Here is a 19,531-nt window from a genome sequence, read left to right on the forward strand (position 1 = left end):
ATATATATCATGTTTTGCTTGATGAAGTATGCACAAGCATAACGGTTGTAAACACGTCAAATGTTGCTGCTACCTAACAAGGCCAGTAGACTTTGACCTTCTGGATGTATTTAAACAGCAGTTTGTACTTTGGTAATTGGGACTTAGCGTGGTAATTGTAGGCAATTTCGAGAGCCCACTCGAAACACTTGTTGAGATATACTAGCAATTAATTGAACCTAAGTGTACATAATGATGTGTCATTTGGCGAATTCCTCTGTTGTTGTATCATTTTCCCATTTTCCTATACAGTTTGGTGTTTATGGTCACAGAAGTTACAAGTAACAACTGCATTACCCTCTTCTTTTGTAGGGACTAGATCCAGTTACTGGTCACAGAGGCAACAGGCGCCACTACTTAGCCTGGAGGGCAAGGCGAGCTGCAAGGGCCACAGCGGATACTGTTTGTGTAGGGTCACCTATCAAAGTCAAGAGGCTTGAAAAAGCCGCAGCAAGAAAGGACTGCTGGTTGGGGGTGTGTTGACCTTACCTGGACAATGCGCTCGACGTTTCCGATGTAAGTAGTGTACGGTGACTTGAGATCAGTGATTTTGCGGTCCACTCTGAGAGGCTTTGAGATTTCAGTATGGCTGGGATGAAAAACATCAACCAGCACCTGCGCTCGCTAGAAAAGCTGAGTCTGGACTCCGCCAGTAACTACTCCACCATGGAGAGTCTGAACGGCAGTATCGGGTACGGTACTGGCAGCAAATCGCCAACGAGTCACATGTCGTCCCACATGAATGGTACCCTAACAAACGGAGCGGGGTATAGCGAGAGCTTCTGTAGTGTGAAGAGTTCAGTGCCAGACGATTACGAATGTACAGATCGTTACACAAGATTGGTCGAAATCGAAAACATCCCCTGGACTGAAAAGGACATAGCCCAGGTGATCGAGAACGGACAGGGAAAGAACGTTTGTGACAGCGTTTCAAGAGACATCATACAGCGACTATCGTACTTGCTCCAGAGGCCGTTGGTAAGGATTGTCCGTGAGGCGCAGAGACTTGCCATCCGGAACTGTAAGTGTACGCAGCATGACATGAAGACGGCGGTCAAGCTGGTGCTGTCACGGACTCTTGCGGAAAGTTGTATTAACTCGGCCAAGAAAGCAGTGTCTAGATACGTGATGACGGGGCAGGAAGGTTTCCGTGTCAGCAAACGTACGCGAGCGGGGGTGATCTTCAGCGTCGGACGTATGTACCGATGGCTGATTGACGTCGGGGTGAGTCCCCGCCTCCAGGACAATGCAGCAGTATATCTTGTGGGACTGATGGAGAAACTGCTGGATGAGATCTTCCTGCGAGCGGTGTGCATGCACGTGATGGGACGGGATGACGACATGTCGGTGAGCGTGGAGCTGTTGGAGTATGGGATAGCGAACGACCCAGACCTGTGGGGCATCCTGCAGCCCTTCGAACACCTCATCTGCGGACGGGATGCCAATGGTAGGTCATGTTTTATTTGGCAATTTCTCTTTCCACATACCTTTTGGAGGATACATGTTGTATTGTTACCTTCCACACAAAAGGTTAAGTTCTGATGAACCGAAGGAATTCAACTGCCTACCACATTACACTTCCGGGCAATGCCTGGGGCTGGTTTATAGTTTGGGGGGCATTGACATGGACAGAACCACAGTTACATTTGTCCTTGCCCTTTGTCATTGACTCACTGTTGATTTAACATACATGTATCTAGTAATTACCGATATCATTGTCACTATATGTCTCAAGTTGTATATACGTTGTATGTATCTTCAGTATAGCTCCAGGTGTTCTATGTTGTATCTGGTGAAAGATTCTTGTCCTGTGCCAGTTCAGAGGCATTCCTGTGGTGACTGTGAATCCTTTGAGCGAACGTTGGTGTCTTTTGACTTCCCTGTTATTGACACCTACATATTTCAGTCATGACTTTTAACAATTGGGTTCGGGTTGCCATTGAATTTGAAACCTTAGATGGAAATTGAGGTTTGGCTTAGGTTTACAGAAAGGTACTAAGCCTTTAGACACCAAATTTGCATTGTACATTGTATGCTATCAAGTTTGAAAGGAGTAAAGGGGTACATGAACAAAAGAGAAGGTACATGTACAATGATATTTATAGTTCTAGCGAAAAAGAAAACAGTCTTCATGCTTTTGGTTGAACATCAAGAAAGGTGCTGACCTGGTCATTGACAACGTAGCAGAAAAGTTTCACTGAGTGTCTGGGAAATTTCCTAGTTGCGCTGTAGTGTCTGAATGGTGTTTTATTTAGTTTTGCAAAGAAATTGCTTGTTTAGCTCTCCCTGTAATTCCATTGTGATGTCCTGGGAAGTCTGACTGGATGCCTGAGTAGAAAAACCAGGAGACGCCTGTCTCCCACCCAAGCCATGAGACCATGTTAGTGTAATCTCCCTTCAATAGAATTAGGCCAGAAAATTGGCTGACAAAAGCGTCAAACACACAAGAACCAGATTACCTACAGTGTGGGGGACCTGCCCTGCTTTGTTTGGTGTTCCCAGTCCAGCCTGTTCTGCTGAGATCTCAGCCCCGGTCGTCTCAAGTGTTGTGCTTGTCACATTAGTACATTGGCCCCAGTAATCTGTTTTGAAGTTCAATTCTCTTGTGCGTTACCTGTGTGTATCCTTTGTGTGATTCTTTAAGGAAATACGTTTACTTTGTGATTAACGTTGGAACAGTGCCACAGTTGTTCCCAGAGTAAGGGATACAGGGCACAGTTGAAAGACATTTGCTGCTGTGATTTCTGTAGGACAAGTTCAGCCCAGTCATCCCTTTCAAAGTCAGGTTCAGTGCTATCCAGGTTTCAACATGATGAGTCAAGGAACCTGTTTGTGATGTATCAGTTTCAGTTTTTTACCTCTTCTTCAAAGGGTTCACAGGAACTCCTCCATTGCAGTATTTGTACTTCCCACCAGTATGTAGGTGTGTGACACAGAAGTGCCGCAACCGGTCTGCAAGTTTGCAGGCATGGCTGCGCTCATAATTCATGCTCATGTTCAAGGACAGTTTATTTGTGGAAGAGACCATTAGCTGAATAATATTTGCCTTTCCCAGTGTGAGGTTTGGCAGCCGCATACAACTGAAAAAGCTAACATGTCATTAAAGACTGATAACAGACAAAAAACTTGTCACCGTGTAGTGAGTTGTCGCAGACTTGCCAAGGAGGTTATTTACTCTAGAAGGACTGCGTTGTTTGTGTTTGGTGAGGAAATTGACAATTATTTGACATACAAGTGGAGGGGAAAGTAAACTTATTAAGATACAGCTTTACTAATGGTCTGAAAAAAAGATAAGGGTGAAAAGATTCAATTAACTAAGTTGATGTGTTTGGAAAATGTCATTATGATGATGTAGGTCCTCGGGACAGTATACGAAACTGCTGACAATGCAGAGTGTACAAAAGAACAGGCGGAATAACAGTGTTTTCCTGTTTACAGTAAGTAAACACTAACTCCATAAACAAACTGTTTGGAAAAAAAAAGTCGGGTTTCAAAGTTTAGAGAAAATTGGGTTATGCCAGTTTTACGGCTGTTTTGTCTTTTTTCCTGAGTTTTAAATGGCAAAATATGAGAAGGTTTGGCACGGTTGGTACCTTTGATGTCTTTCTTCTCATGTACATGATATGTGCATTAATATGAGAATTGATACCTCTCAGCTTCTCTGTTTATGGATATCAGACCACAAGCTTTTGTCAGGGTGAGGAGTACTGATCTGTACCTTCATAAGCTAAAGGAAGGGGAAAGTTTCATTTCAGAGACAGACAACAAACAAAGGAAAAGCTTTTCCTTCGTCTGTCCATAGGAATTTGATATCGATTTGATAGCGTGATAATAACGCTTCTTTGTGGTTAACACGAGCTTGGCTTCTCCCCTAAGTAATCAAGTGTGTTTAAAGGGACGCTGTTATGAGCTTGTTTTCTGAGCGTGCGATTTGTTTTCCGTTATGTACCCGATGCCCGCAAGATCAAAGGTGTTTGGCCCGTGTTACATTTCAGGGCATTGTGCGTGAGCGTAGCCGGGCTGAAGGAAGGACTCTAGTCTTACGGCGGGCATTCTCTGACGCCCGAGATGTTTGAGTAACTTTGAATAGCAAACACTTCAGCCTGGGTACAACTGAATAATGTAGATATAGTGGTGCCCTGGTCAAATGTAACCGTATCTTACATCAATAACATATGCACTGACCACTGCTTGACCTCGTTTTAACGACACATCCTTCCATATTTGTACAGTTATCCTTCCCTTTTCACGTTCATTAAAGCTACATAGAGTGTCTGTGTGCATTTCTCTAAAAGGATTTCCTGAACCAAATGTCTCAGCAGATGGGATGTTGAATGGTTGTGACAGGAATGGAGGCTGTATCACGTCTCAGTAGCTTTCAATAGCGCCGGCACCCTTTGCGCGGAACCTTCTGAACGTTATTCACGAGAACCGGTGTGACTTTTTCCAATCCCAGGACAGGTGTTCTATTGAATCCAGGGCTAAGATTAGAGAAGTGGCCTCCTTGTTGCCCGCTCTTTTTGTCCCTCCCCCGTGTCCGCTATCAAAATACAAGCTTCTAAACATTTCATTACTTCTTGGAGAACAATGGCCATGGGGGTAAGCGGCTCTTTTCTTCCCACACAGAGGCATAGGGGCTTGATACAATTAAGAAAGCTGAAGAATTGAAAGGCAAGGGTAGTTGAGTGTCGCAGCCTTTGCTATAGCTCAGGCCTATCAAAATACATGACCGGTGTAAACATTACTCTAGGCTTTAATTGTACTGAACTGCACACCTACGTGTCTTGTGCAACTTGGAAATTTCCAAAATCTAATCGTTAGATTAGTCCGTACTTACAGTAGCTCTCTAGCAATTTTGATCATCAGAAGATGCCGACTTTTATTCTTGTCAGTCAGTTATTTATTTTTTGTCCACCACAAAGTGAAATCTATTGCTCACGCAACAAGGTAATTAGTTGAGTTGTTTGTGTCCAGCTGCTTAGTAATATCGTCTTTCAGTTTCCTTCCTCCCCACACTTTGAAGCTAGGAGAGCAAGGTCAGAGAACCTCTAACCCTAATTTTGTGCTGTTAAACAGTTAAGGGTATCATTGCATGTCTGCAACATAATAAGGCTATTCAACAAGCGCGTGAGAAAGTTTTCTTGTAGTTACCTGGTATCTAAGACCAAGGAGGTTTAAATAGGAAGGAGAGAGTTCGCCTATTAACACCCACCGCGGCCTTTTGTCCTGCCCCAATAAATCCCGCTGAGTCGCATTGTCCGGCAGCCCCGGCGGCGCCGCTTTGGTGTCGCCCTGAGCCGCTAATTTTCCCGCCAGTTCCGATGCAAATGAGCCTAAAATGACGTCACGGCTGGCGAAAATCGCCGAGCTGAGGCGGACATGCCTACAGTTTCCGAGGATTGCCTTATTTGGGGTGCGTACTAGAGCTGCGCAGTAGCCAGCAATGGCGGCCGGTTGAACTGGCGAATGTTTTGATACGTGAAACTCTGTTGTGCGACGAAAAATGGGCGAGTTACAGCATTTTTTGTGTGTTGCAAGGCTCGAAGCGAACATTTTAGAACAGAAACATACCCTCAAATGTTGTCGTTTTGTAGAAGTTATGTGATTTATTCTGGATATGCCGATATATATTTTAGATGGTTGACGATGTGAAATTTCAATTTGTCAAACTTTCACAATCGGCATCGGGGCCATTTTTTTGGCATCGGGCCTACAATTCTCGGCTTCAACTGTGTTTTGTGCCTCTCTGCTGGCGAAGGAGGATCGATGAGGTACTGATATATGTGTGTAGAATTGGTAGAATCGTGGTAGAATGTATCGAATTTTGTTCTCACAGCTGCCGAAAAGAAACGAGATATATGCCCTTATACCTAGGATCTTTGTCACAGAATCTGTACAAAAACATATTACATGCAGAATTTAGCAGACGTATTAGTTCAGCGCTTTATTTGACCATGTAGTTTGTAGGGTAGATGTTGTTACAAAGATTAACCTTGTTTCAAGGCTGTTGAAATAAAAATGGCCACAGGCTGTAACGTAATGGTTGCAGCGCTTGAATTTCCTCCGATCGTCTTCTCCGCTATCTACTAGTACTTTTTCCCGATCCTCTCACTGATTTCTAAAAAGATTAATTCCTCAAAATAGCTAGAATTGAACTTACGACTGTCTCTCCACTAAAACTGCTAATCCCGGGGGCGCTCCAATTTGCAACTAAACAATGGAACCGATTGCTGGCGTGCCGCGCTGGCCCATTGAAATCAGGGCAATTGACACGTTTATGTCAATTACAGTTTTGACGCTTGCGGCCCACCGAGGACAAAAGGCAGTAATTTTAAACTCTCTCCTTCCTATTTAAACCTCCTTGCTAAGACTGTGAAGGGCCGTGGAAGAGACGCTCATCTGTTGTGAACGAGGGAAGAACCAAGATTTAGGTAGCATACATGTTCTTTTCCAGAGCTGTACATGTCAGCACTACAGCCCTGTACTACTTTAATAGGGGCATGATGCCTGGATGACTGGAAGCATTTTGTCTTTACAACGGGAGAATGTACTTTTTCAAGTTTGGTTAAAGAACTACTCTTACAACTAATTGAAAAAGGTAATAAAGAAACCATTACAAAATTCTTGGGTAAATATCTTCCGCCAGTGAAGTCAAAAGGTAGACCTTTCCAGAGATTACCTCAAAAATGGTCCTAATGCATCACAAGTATTTAAAGTTATGCCTTTGATGGTTTAGGGCCTTTGTCCGAATGCAAAGTTGGGCAAACAAACTGTGTGCTGTCAGTGTTTAAAACCAAATGCATAAATCAAGTCTGCAAAACCAATGAATAGAGTCAGGCATACCTTTGCTGACTTCTGAGGTTTGATGCTTTTTCACTCTTTTAGTGGAAAATAAACTTAAAAGTCGTTGGTGAAAGTTAGACATCCAGGTAATAAGATACGCTAAATGACAGTTACTCAAGCTCAATGGATGAAATTTGGAAACAGACGTTTCAGACAGCATCTGTTGTCTTTCGCAGTGACTAGAGGAAAGAGCTGGAGTAACCAAGTCCTTTTCATCTCTCCTTCTTTGATGTACCCATGTTTGGCTTTGGACATCTAGACTGAATATTTTAGGCTGTAGGGTCTTCGCTTTTCTTTTCCATCCATAGGTTGACTTTTAGCTGGTATTGCCGGAAAAGGAATCCCAAGGTTTTTTTTTGTATTCAAAAAAAAAGTTGAAATGTTGAAAGAAAAGAAAATTCACAGTGTTATACTAGTGGTTACCCCACACATACAAAGTTGTTTTAACCGCGTCTGTAGGATGGACGGGAGGTCCCGTTTTTAGTCAAAGAGAACAAAATGAAGAAAGCCCGACCTAAACCCTCCCTTTCATACCCTATCCAAACAGGCCTCCCCTCTAGACCAAGGGTTGAAATGTTTTGCATTGTGGTTGAACAAAGGCCCGGCAACGATTTGCTTAATTCATGGTTTGCGTATTCATTATATGTAACATAATCGGCGAGCCCAGCCTGGAGGCATTGCTGACTCATGAATCATCCTCTGTGCTCTATGATTCTTTTGAATTTTTAGAAAGAAAAAAAATTTCAACGTGGCACTCCAGATAATAGGAGAAGGTGTATAATATTTGGCACACCCTGTCAGTGTCAAGACCTTGCGGTCTTTGATGTTCAGTGTCAAGTTATCAACCTGATAAGCCAAATACATTGTATTGTATAACTACTGTGGCTAATACACGTCATAGAAATAATCCCTCAAAAATTAATGTGTTTTATCAGACCATGATTTTTTATTTCAATCCTTTCATTTGAAGAATTGTAAAGCAATGGAGAGGGAAGTCAATTCAATAAGATCAACACATATGAAATGGTGATTTCTGATCAGTCTGCCAGGAAATGTGACAATCCTTCTTCTTTCACCAGCTAGAATGTAGTCAGTCTCAAACTCATTTTCCAGCTATCTTAATCCAGACTTGGAAGAAGATTACCCTTTTCTACAGCGACTTGCTCTGACTGGTCAATAGTTGGTACGTACAGAAAAGCGGAGTTAAATTCATCATCATTATCCACTGGTTTCTGCATCTGCAGTTGTGGAAACATCCTGCAGCTGCATTCAGTCTCTCTTAATCTTCCTCCACTGCATCTTGTATCTTGCAAGGTCCCTTAGCTCCTGGAGTTTGATCACTATGTAATTATTGGCAGGGAATGATAGTCATCCATGCAATGATGAGGAGTAATATTAGGGTTGCCGCCGCACCAAAGATTTAAGTGTTGTGCTCCAAGGTTACAAAAATTATTCTACACAGAACTGGTAAATGCACTGCTGTCCAACTTAGGTAATACCAAATATTTTCAATATTGAAATAGATTTACATCAAAATTTACCAAAACTTGCAGTCCAGCTACTAAGATCATATGATTGTATCTTGTTGTGCTGTTTAAACCCAATTTCTAGTGACAGTGATTTCTATGGAAAGAAGAAGCCAGTAGAATTTGTAGACCATGTAAAAAGAAAAACTCTACTGTTAGTGTTACAATATTACAAGTTTGCAAATGGTAATGCCACGCAAATGTAATAAAAGTGGGGTGAATAAGATTTATTGCACCATCAGTATTTGGGGGAAAGCTTGTATACTCAGTCTGGTGGATAACATAAGTCGTTTTAGACCATGACAAAAACAATACATATAAACATGTACAGATAGCCAAGGCTGCACACCTTAGCACCTCCCTACCTATAGGACATCACTCCTGAACCAGAACAAACCTCCTGATAATTCACCTGTAATTAATGTGCCTTCCCTGAGGGGGAGGATCAGTAGCGCCCGTCAGGCGGGCAGGATTAGACAACACATCCACACCTAGGTGACTGCAGGTATCATCTGTTTGATGTGGGCAGTTCAACTGTGAGAAGAAGCCGCCAATTACAATCAGCCACCAGCCCTGCAGCGAACTGCATTGTACGCTGATAACCAGGGATGCAGAAAATCTACCCACAACCTTTGATCATTCGTAGATCCCCGTAAAATATCTGCGGGCCCTTAAGATCATGTAAACCAATAATCCTGGACATATAAAAGAAAAGAAGATGAAAATTGGCTTCTGCATATCAAATCTAATGTTGATATTTGTTGATAATGTGGCAGATAAAAAGTAAAAGGGGATGAACGTTTTCCTTTTCTTGTTATTGTACTGAAGCTATGATAATCAGGTGTCAGTATGTTCGATGATCGGATTTGCATGTTTTTCATGACTTAAATTAAGAAAGGGACCCATTTTGTTTGTTAATGTGTAGTGTTGATGTACTTCTGTACAGATATAGAATGATATAGAATCTGACTGGAAGTTTTATGTCTGTACTATTGTCAAATAAGTCTTTTTGGAGATTTTTTATAAAGTTTAACTGTAATATGAAATGATTTAGCAAAAATATGATGAATTCTCCATCAGAAATTCTAAACTGGAATCAAACCAATTTACCAAGGCCCTCTGGCAAGCTGTGGCTCCCTTTATATCATATAATACACGTCGTGTTCCTCCACCCTTTGATGCTAAAATATATACTCAATTTGGAGAGTGACCTGCATGAGTTTGTTGAGATCGAAAGGTAGGGAGGAAATTATTCTCCTCAGGCCTAATTATACAATATCACTCCAGCTGCGGCAGCACTTCAAATCCAGGACTTCAAAAGTCTTGCTACTGCTGCCTTTTATACCCCCTGGAGAAATGAATACAATTCTCCTTTGGGCTTTTGGTGGCCAGATGTACTCTTCAAGCAGATGTTGGTCAGGGAAAATGTGGCCTTCTTGTCATATGCCACATTTTCTGTCCGCCTGGCTCCCGGTGGTAAGGAGTTGGTGGGGAGGGTGGAAAGAAAACAGGGCATATGAGAAGAAGGTCACAATTTTCCCCAACAACTTCTGCTTGGAGAGTAGCCAGGTGGACAAAAGGAAGGAGCCCTGGCTCTCCTTTTGGACTAGTCATGCTACAATCTTTCAACACCTGTTTGAGGCGACTGCTGATTCTGGTAATATTAGGGCTTTGCAGGTACATTGTAAAGGTGTAAGTACTGCATAACATGGTTGGAAGGGGGGGAAACAATATGTGGGCCCTTCTGTCATTGTACCCTCAAAATTCATTGGCAGAAGCTTCTTGTACTAAAGGTATAAAAAGCGATTGACCATTCCTGTGTTATGTTACACACTCCTGGAGGCTCTGACCTGATTTCTCTAAACCAAGGAAAAACAATTAGTTCAGCTAAAGCTAGTTTTGATTTGAAATATTATCCAGACCCTTTCCACTGCAGAAAATTAGGCCCCCTCGGTCCAATTAGCAGGGGGCAGATCTTCAGCATCAGTGGTCCAGAAACTGCTCTCCAACAGTTTCTGTCTAACAGGGACCGCTGAGAATTTGGCTGTTGAAAACTGTTCTTCAGTTTGAAAGTCAAATCAGATCAGATCAGAATGATGAAACATAGACATTTGTAGGATGTTGTCCAAAGATTCATGAAGCCATTGAATGAGGTAAAAAAAATGATTTCTAATCTATACAGGGATATGTGATTTTAACAACCAAGGACTAAAGGAGGTTTTATCTGATAGAATAATACAATGAATTATAAGAGAAAGTATTTATTTAACCTCCTCATATTCTGCATATCTTGTGACTTTTTTTCTGTTCAATTCAGTACAATGTTTGTAATAGAATCCTTTTTTTAATGGTTCTAGCATAATATTTGTCTCTTCTCTACTTATCTTAAACCAATTTTTACAGAGAGATGCTGCAACCCTTCTGACCCCCATGTGTCTGTATAAACACTAAACAGGTGGCGTTGTCAGTCCTTCCCAGCATCCCTCAGCCGTGACCAAAGAATTGTTGGGGTCCATTCTGGCCCAATGGAAATCGATTATGAAGTGCACATTAATGAGAGAATGGTGGGGGTTAATGGTACCCCGGGGAGGGCGGGGGATGTCATGCTGCCCCTGCACATGCCCCTATTTGTGATTTCAAATCAACCATACTGCTGTGTCTCCGAACATGGTCACAGGTCATGTGTTGAAAGAGTGTTGGAACAATGGGGCACATGTTGGAGTATCGTTAGGGCTATTCAGAAAGGTCACCGATGATGCAGTACCTAATGCAAGAATAGAATCGAAGTTCTTTTGGAAATAGTCTTCCCATTTTTTCTTTCTTGTCTGAAATTGCATAGCAGATTGTCTAATAATATCAATGTTTTTCATGTATAAGATCGTGTATTGCATAAAACTATCAAATCTACTGATTGTTCTATAGATTTCTTAAAGATATACCACATATCTATACAATATATAAACTAAATAAATCCAAACTTTTGTTATATTACAATTTGCAATCATAATGATTCTTTGATGCTTGCTTTTGAAATAAATCTTTGGAAGTTGAAAGACTTTGAATCAGGCAGGGTAACGTCGGCGTTTCAAAGGCTGTGCCTGCACGTGCATCAATCTACATCAAAATGCACATCTATTCATTAATTCTGACCGGCAACTATTAATTGTCTGTGACCCATTTGATGTGGACAAAAGAACTCTGCTACCCATCTGCTGCCTGGTGACCACCTCCACTGTTTCACAAATTCCACTTCATTAGAGGTAGCCACCTGCCAGGAAAATTATTCAGCCCATAGAGAAAGTCCTGTTCCTCTTTTTCTGCAACTGCTAATACTCTGTGGTATGTGGTTTCAGGAAAATGAAAGTTTTGGTCTATTGTCATTCTCCTGGTCACTCTCTTTAGAATTAGACTGTGTACCCAATAACGTACTACTCTGAACTTATACATGTAGGCATCGGTAGTAGGTAAGCTAAGTAAGATAGCATACATTTTGTGGACATGTACTTGGCAGTTGCACATTTCAAAGACTGATTTTGTCATGAAAAAGGGACAGATATTCCTCCATTTAGTTTTCTTTCTCTTACTGTTTCTCACTTTCTGAATTTGTTTTCATTTCAAACATGGCAACAATGAAAGATGTAAACTTATTTTATTGTTTTATGACTGATTGTCATGTAGTTATTAATCAATAGGGGCTTGATCCCCGCTGTGTCCCTTTATTCTGCTTCTTTGCACAGTCCATGGGCTGATGAGTGGTGTTTATTCAGGAGAGGTTCAGGTTGACTGGAAAGGTGACAATCACTGCTGTTTCATTTCCACTTAGTGAGAAATGAATAAACCATGTCATCACAGACTTGTCACCTTGGCATGATATGTGGTCCATTAGCGCTGCCCTCCCCGATTTCTCTCATTTCCAGTCATGACCCTGCCCGGAATACTTCTGCTGGTTTTACATTATTTGTATTAAATATGTATGAATTCATGGTCAGGGTGTCTCTTTATATTAAATGGTGGATTAGAAATAGGCATAAAAAATGTGATTTCATTTTCAAGTTGCAATCCTGACAGGTTTGGGCCTCACATTTGCGATATAGTCTTCATAGATGTTCCCATACAAATCAATATACCTCCAGGAATATGTACAATATTGTACTTCAAGTTGTTCCTTCTTGGGTATAATCAAACATTTTGTGGCAGTCAGGAAAAATTGAAATTCAATACAGATACGTAGTATACTAGTAATCAGAATGAAGGGGGGTGAAAATTTTCCTGACTGCCCCCTCCCTAGGTTTGCAATAATAGAATAGTCTGTAGTGTCCAGTAGTTGAAAGGGAAAGGCATGTTGATCAGGTGACAGCTACATGCAGGTAATCTCATTAAACCCAGGGGATGGGGAGATTGAATTTGAGCTCCATGATGAATTGGTTACCTTTTCTCCAAACAAAAATTCCTTTCATACTAGCAGATCTCCAGCCTGGATGCTAATCATGTGTGTGATTTTGTTTCTTTAATCCCTCCTTTCTTGTCCTGTAGCTTTACACTACACTGTCAAGAAAGAATCAGACAAATTGATTTAAATAACTTTCTTTGAACCATTCATTCCTTTGAAATGTATATACATATTTTCATGCATCTGTTCTTTGTAAAGTTGTGTGATCAACACAGATTCACATTGCTCGGTCATTTCCGCCCTCCATGCTGTGCTTTCTCTCACTGAGTCTCGATCTCAGGCTCTTTTGTGTCTGTTGCTGCCTCAAACTACAGACTGTCACGATACCAAAGCTTCTATATCCCACCAGCACAAGTACTCCCACATCTGTAGGGTTTATTATCTAAGCCGCAGGCTTTTCTGTCAAGGTTACAATACAAACTTGGTGTCACCATGCAAGGGTATTGAAATCATCCTACTGTCCTTCGTACACAATGAAAACGTCGTCTGAGATATTGTATTATGATTTTTGTGTCTTGAATCAAACATTGCATATCAGCTCTTGAGGACTTGATTTATTCTGAAAAGTATTGGGTTAATAATCTCCCGGATCCCGCAACATTTCTAAGTTTATATCATGTTTTCCGCACTTACTGTTGGTGTTGATGTACCATCAAAGATTTTATTTCTCTCGATTTTTCTTCCTGGCAGCTGCTAGTTCACAGGATAGTTTTGACAGACAATCCTCTGCCTTTCTAAGAATGCAGGAATGTATACTGCTATTTGGTGACTTAAGCCACAACCTTTCCAAACTGATACAATGAAAAATAAACTGTCTAGCTCCAGGGCCTTGAGGATAATGCACTAAGCTTTGCCATATGTGACTTGGGATCAAAATAGCACATGCCTTTAGGTGCACACCCCCAAAGTTTTTTTTTTCTGTGCTTGTTACAAGGAGATAATTTTCAGTTCCACATCCTTTACCCCGGTAGGTAGGAATTTGAAAAGAAGTGATGGTGTTCGTGATTATCCTAGGCATCTTGTGGGATGGGTTTGTAGTACTTTGTACCATCCTTGAATTGACAAGATTTTTTGTTCAGAAGTTAACTCTGTTGCAACAGTTCAAGTAAATTTTACCAAGACCGTGGGCACTTCACTGATGGTCTGAATGTTCTGGGATAACTGAAAGAAAACAGGTGTATCTAATTCCATAAGTCGTAAATCTGAATCCTGTTTAGCAAAGGACAGAGTGCAGAGGAAAAGGGCAGCAGAAGAATGTGGTGGCAGCGCTCTGGCCTGTCCCAAACCTAACTTTCCCACCCGCCAGATCAACCCAGATGGCATTGGGATTATACTTGGTGAGAACCTGGCAGACAAGAGTGGATCCAGCTGAGAGTTTCTGGCTGTACCTGATCTTCGGTCTTGGATGGTTGCCATGGTAACCAGAATCCTGCCGTAAAACTATCCATCATACAGACCATCTCCTACTTATGAGCAAAGGGGGGAATTGAAGTTGCCAGGATGTCTGATGATATTTGTAACATCATTGTAATCTTTGAAAGTCTCTTTTTAGGTAGAATGGATTTGTGAAAAAAAAGAGCAAATGAACAGTGGGATCTACATTTTTACTGGACATGTTCAGGCACAAATTTGTGATGTCTTTCAGTCCCTAAATACAGGTACACTTAAATCACCACCATAAAGATTCTTTTCAAATACCATTCAGAATAAGAATGTGAAAATACAATCTTCTCAAGACACTTTGATTCCCATACTGATTTATTATCTAAGAGGTCAAAACCTGCTATAGAGTAACATTTCTTCACTTTGTAACCCATGTGGTTTTCTCATAGTGTAGAGGTCTTTTCTGGATGGCCTGTAAGAGGCCATCTAAGTCTTCTAGAAGAAACCTTTCCATGTTGTTTTTGTGATCTTTTGAGAATCCAGACCGAAAATGTCATCCCAACTCACAAAGCGAAGGGACAGGTATGCCTGCGTCCGTTAACTGGTTGTGTTCTCAGGTGTGCAAATCCTGTCCTTTCATCGCTCCTTCATGGGTAATTAAGAAGCAATGGAGATGTCTTGGGAGATGATGGGTGACCACCTTCACCCTTGTGTGCCCAGGAATCACCATAGCTGGTTTAACTCAAGTGGGGAGGACTGAGCTGCCGGTGGACAGCAGGCATTGTTAGGAGCTGTACCATGAAGGGCATGTGATGGTGGTGACCTTGAGTGTTCTAAGGTCATTTACTTCTTTGTAAGAAATCTCACCAAGGAAAACATTTAGCTTAAATGATAAATTGTTTATTCTTAGAAGACATGTTTTAGTATTTGGGATATATATCTTAATGACTGCTTTCATTTTAAAAATCCAGAAAAGTGTCATATCTCATCAAGTCAGCATAAGACAATGTTCAGTAAATGAATTGAAATATATTGCTCAAGGAATTTCTCTTTTCAAACATTATGATGCATTTTGGAAAGCTTGAAAAAACAAATGCACAATCATGTTTGATCTGACTAGATGAACATATATCTGTGAAATTGCAGGAGTTGGGAAAGAACTTTTAAAATGTTGGGGTGCCAAATTTCACTTCAGGAAACCAGTAATCAATCATATTGTGAACAGTTAAATAGGGGCTGTTTGAGATATGGGTGTGACCATGTCTGTGTCGTCCTTCCAAATACAGTACCATGAAGGGCAGCTCTTATGCTGGTGGTAGGAACCTAGGGAACTTGAGAACTTTGGTGAGGGAGAAAGTAACATAAAACTGATTTGGGGTAACAAAGCATCCCATTTTTCAATAACTGCCTTACTATTAAAAAATTATCTTTTGCTATTTTTCCTCTTTTCTCAGTCTGATCATCATTATTCTGATCATACAGTACAATATCATGACGATTGTAAGCTACTGTAACAGTAGGTGAAAGGGAAAACTGGAAATTCATATGACTTGAGTTATGCATTGGCTTTTAACTCAAGTAGTGAGTCATCTACTTGTACTTTGTTCTTTGACTTTAATTAACGCTAAGTTGGAATCTTATATTATGATGCTGATGAAAATGCCAAGCCAGGCTGTAAGTTGTTGTGACAATGCGCCCAGTCTTCCCCCATTGGCTCTCCCCTATGACATCACAGTGTGCAGATTAGATTTTGTGGCTCATTGAAACTCAATAGACAGATAAAAACCCAGATAAGATAGTAACTCGATCCAACGGTAGATACATGTCCGTTTGTCCTTGACACCCAAGCAGGACCAAGCTAACACTACCACCTTTGTAAACACCATCTATCATTACCTGGAGAACAATGTAGATATTTCATAATGCCATAAGTGGGGAGGGCAGGTTTGTGTAAGGGTTCATGGGTGGGGTCAATAGCATTCTCCTTGTCACAGCGCTGCTTTTAAGTTGTTGAAATAACGTTGGAAATAGATTGATAATGCTGATAAGGTGCTCTTTATCTGTTCGTATATAAGATATAACTTCAAATTAGTGACAAATTTTTGGTTCTCCATGTAGGCACTTTGCGCATTCCCTCTCCCAGTGCAACTGGTTCCAAAATGTGTAATGAATATGTATTTCGAAAAAGTTGAAGTATTTTTGCTGACTAAGCTTTTCTGACATTCCAACATTTATCTTGGCTGAGAGAAGTTAAGGATGTGAGAGCCAAGGCCCCAAAAGAACAAAGGATAGACATGTTTAAACACAATACTAATGGTTGATTCTGTTCTGTTGTAACAGGCTAAGCATTTTGACTACCTGTTCTTTTCAACTTTCTGTTGGTAACCTGTAATCTGCTTTGTGGCTGAACACAAAAAGTTGCAATGTTGCTTGTAGACCAAGTTGTCCATGACACATCTTATTACTGACATAGACAATCTCTGGCATGTTGCCCTCTTCCTGTCTGTGCCTGTAAAGAATGTTTATCAAGATAAGATTAAGCTTTCTTGAAAGAAAACGGAAGTCTTCAAACCAAAGCAATCACTTCTTAAGTGCATCTCTCTTTGGTACTGTCTTTTGTCAGACCTGTTTGTATATTATATGTCATTTATAACTTTGCGAGAAGACTCCAAAATATATCTGTGTTATAATTAAGCACCACACACACCTGTATAGTTACCTGTTTACCTGTACCCACTACCTACTGTATATTTACAAAAAGTACAGGTATGTACATGTTTATGCATTTACTGTTGTGAAAAGTCGGTCCTGCATGAAAGGTGCATTGACATACTCATTTATATGCACATACCTGTACTTGTGTACAGACCTGTTGTAGTTGTAGTTGCATGCAGCTATTCACCCCAATTTACAAAATATTGTACACATCGATTCTAATCCTCCGACATCTTTCTATTGTTTGCCCATAGCATGAAGTAAGTGGCCCCTATGAGCCCTTTGCATCATTTACTGTGTAAACAAATATCAAGAGTGACTGAAAAACATTGCATGTTATTTAAGTTCAGAAGAACAAATTTTACTGTCACCAGTAACTTTTTCAGTGCAAATTTGGAATACTTTAGGCAGGTGCAGCTGTATGAACAGGTGTATGGTTACCTGTCAGGTGGTCTAACAGGAAGGAAGTGAAGATTCCAGCCCAGATTGTATTCACCTGCAGGGACCAGACAGGATAGATGTCCTGCGGAACGTTAGATGTGATGGATCATGGGTGATACTCCTGTGTACCTGGGTTTGTTTACAGGTAAATAGTGATCAAACAGGAGACCACGGTGACAAGCATCTACAAAGGAACCAAAAACAGGGCTATTGTTTAGTCAAGCAGCTGTACTTTGCTGTTTTTACAAGTTGAAAAAATCAGGGTTGTTTTGTTAACTGTAGAAATATACTACATGTATACTGCTACATTCTAGCCTATAGAAACAGAACTATATTGCCTGACGTGTAAAGTTGTACCATATGATTTCTAACCAATCCCAGCAAACAAGTTAGCCTCTGTTGTATATGCAATAAGAAAAAAATGTGATCAGAAAACAGTAACTTGAAAAAGAAAACAGCCAGAAGGAGTCTGCAATGGAGGCTACAAATAAATCCTCATTGAATGCCTCTTGTTTGGGGACGGTTCGAAATTTACAACCCCTCCCTAGGTGCCTGATTTAATTGTTGGTCATTATCTGGTTGGTTTATTCCCAGCCATTGACAGTATAAATGTATGTCCTCGTGATCATATATACTTGAATGTCCTTGGTCCCACATGTTGCAATGGCAGCAAAGCACATACCCTGCATCTTAGACCCTGGGCACACAGATCTTATCCAGGCCCATGTGGGCTGGTTCCTGTAAGGTCAAGTGCAACCATCCAGTAATCAGTTAGAGATGTCGGAAACCAACAAATCTTCTGCAAGGCTGTACGTGCGCTCGGTCTGAGTGCCTTCCGCCGTTTGGAGCAGAATCGGCCTTGCATGGTTTTATCAAAGTTTGAGCTCAGGCTCTTATAACCTGAATGTTGGAATGTTGGAGCAATACAGTTTGAAATGCTAGGTGACATTCTCCTTTTTCAGTATCTATTGTTATCTTTTGTTTTCCACCAAATCCCCCAGTCACATATTTCCTAAAATGTTTGTGGCGGATGCTCAAAGATTTAATTTCAATGTAGCTGTTGACTGGTTCGTGTTTGTCAGCCTGTTGGCACATGGCAATGATTGTTAGAACCTGGTTAGGAGGCTGCGGATATGGTGGCAACAGGAGAAAGTAGTAAATCAGTAGCATTGAGAGTTTGCCATGTTGAGAAGTCAGGCAAAGTAAGGTGAGTTACAGAGAATGTGAGGTGATCAATAACATACATGTACATCCTGATAGTTTTGTAGAAAAAACACCTGTCAGTACAATGTCAATGATTGTTAGAGGACAAAAAGATTGAGGAGGGAGAAGTTAAATCTGTACTTTATTAGGATCACCTATAAGGAATGCCATCATGTCTCTTTCAGGCTCTTTACACAAAGTTTGTCTTCCCGAACCTGCTCCCCCCTGCTGGGGGTTAAGATGGCAGATTCCTCCTCTGCACCTCCTGGCCACAATCATATAAATTAGGGATGGAGGAAGAATACACTGGTGTATTAGGAGAGTCTGCATGCTCTTTGCCGTGAGGCGTAGGCAGCCTATTTTGATTTCCAGTAATTCGTATGGAGAGCCGTCTTATCCATGTTCTTCGTAGTGAGGCGACCAGATTTTGCATAATTTCCTTCCTGGATTTTAGCGTAATACGAATTAAGCAGGTTCTTTTAGCATTAAGCGTTGTCCAGACTGACCCCCCTTTCAGAGCCTTTTAGGAGGCTGGTGTGTTACGCTGAAGGGCGATTACAATGGCTGTATAGATACAGATAAAGCTTTGAAAAACATTGAAAGTTTAGGTACATGTACAGTACGACATAGTCGATACTAAGAATGCAGCAATGAAATTCAGCCCAACTGGGTCAGATGAACATTTGCTATGTAGGCTACAAACCATGCAGTAAATACCAGGATAAGTCCCCCTGTCCCGTGGGTTACCCCCAAGTCTTCCGCACACAAACCTTCTCAGGAAGATGTTCTACCTGATCGAGCGATAAGATGTGTGATCATCCCAGGATTTGTGTTATGAATACGAACTGCTGTCTTTGGGATATAATTGTTGTGATGGAATATTCAACGTCGACAGGTTAGAAGAAGTGAGTCAATGAAGAACTAATGCAGC

The 19,531-nt window shown here is 41.1% G+C and overlaps 1 protein-coding gene across 2 annotated transcripts in view; it reads left to right on the plus strand.

The window, feature by feature from the left end:
* The window catches only part of LOC136430124 (ankyrin repeat and BTB/POZ domain-containing protein 2-like), a 47,499-nt gene that overhangs the window by 7,085 nt on the left and 20,883 nt on the right, over positions 1-19,531 (plus strand). For both annotated transcript variants that reach the window (XM_066420441.1, XM_066420442.1), the window contains exon 2: positions 352-1,486. In XM_066420441.1, the coding sequence (XP_066276538.1) occupies positions 625-1,486 (862 nt within the window). In that variant the 5' untranslated portion in view covers positions 352-624. The remainder of the gene's footprint in view (positions 1-351; positions 1,487-19,531) is intronic.

This window comes from Branchiostoma lanceolatum, chromosome 3, assembly GCF_035083965.1.
Source record: "Branchiostoma lanceolatum isolate klBraLanc5 chromosome 3, klBraLanc5.hap2, whole genome shotgun sequence".
Taxonomy (NCBI): Eukaryota; Metazoa; Chordata; class Leptocardii; order Amphioxiformes; family Branchiostomatidae; genus Branchiostoma; species Branchiostoma lanceolatum.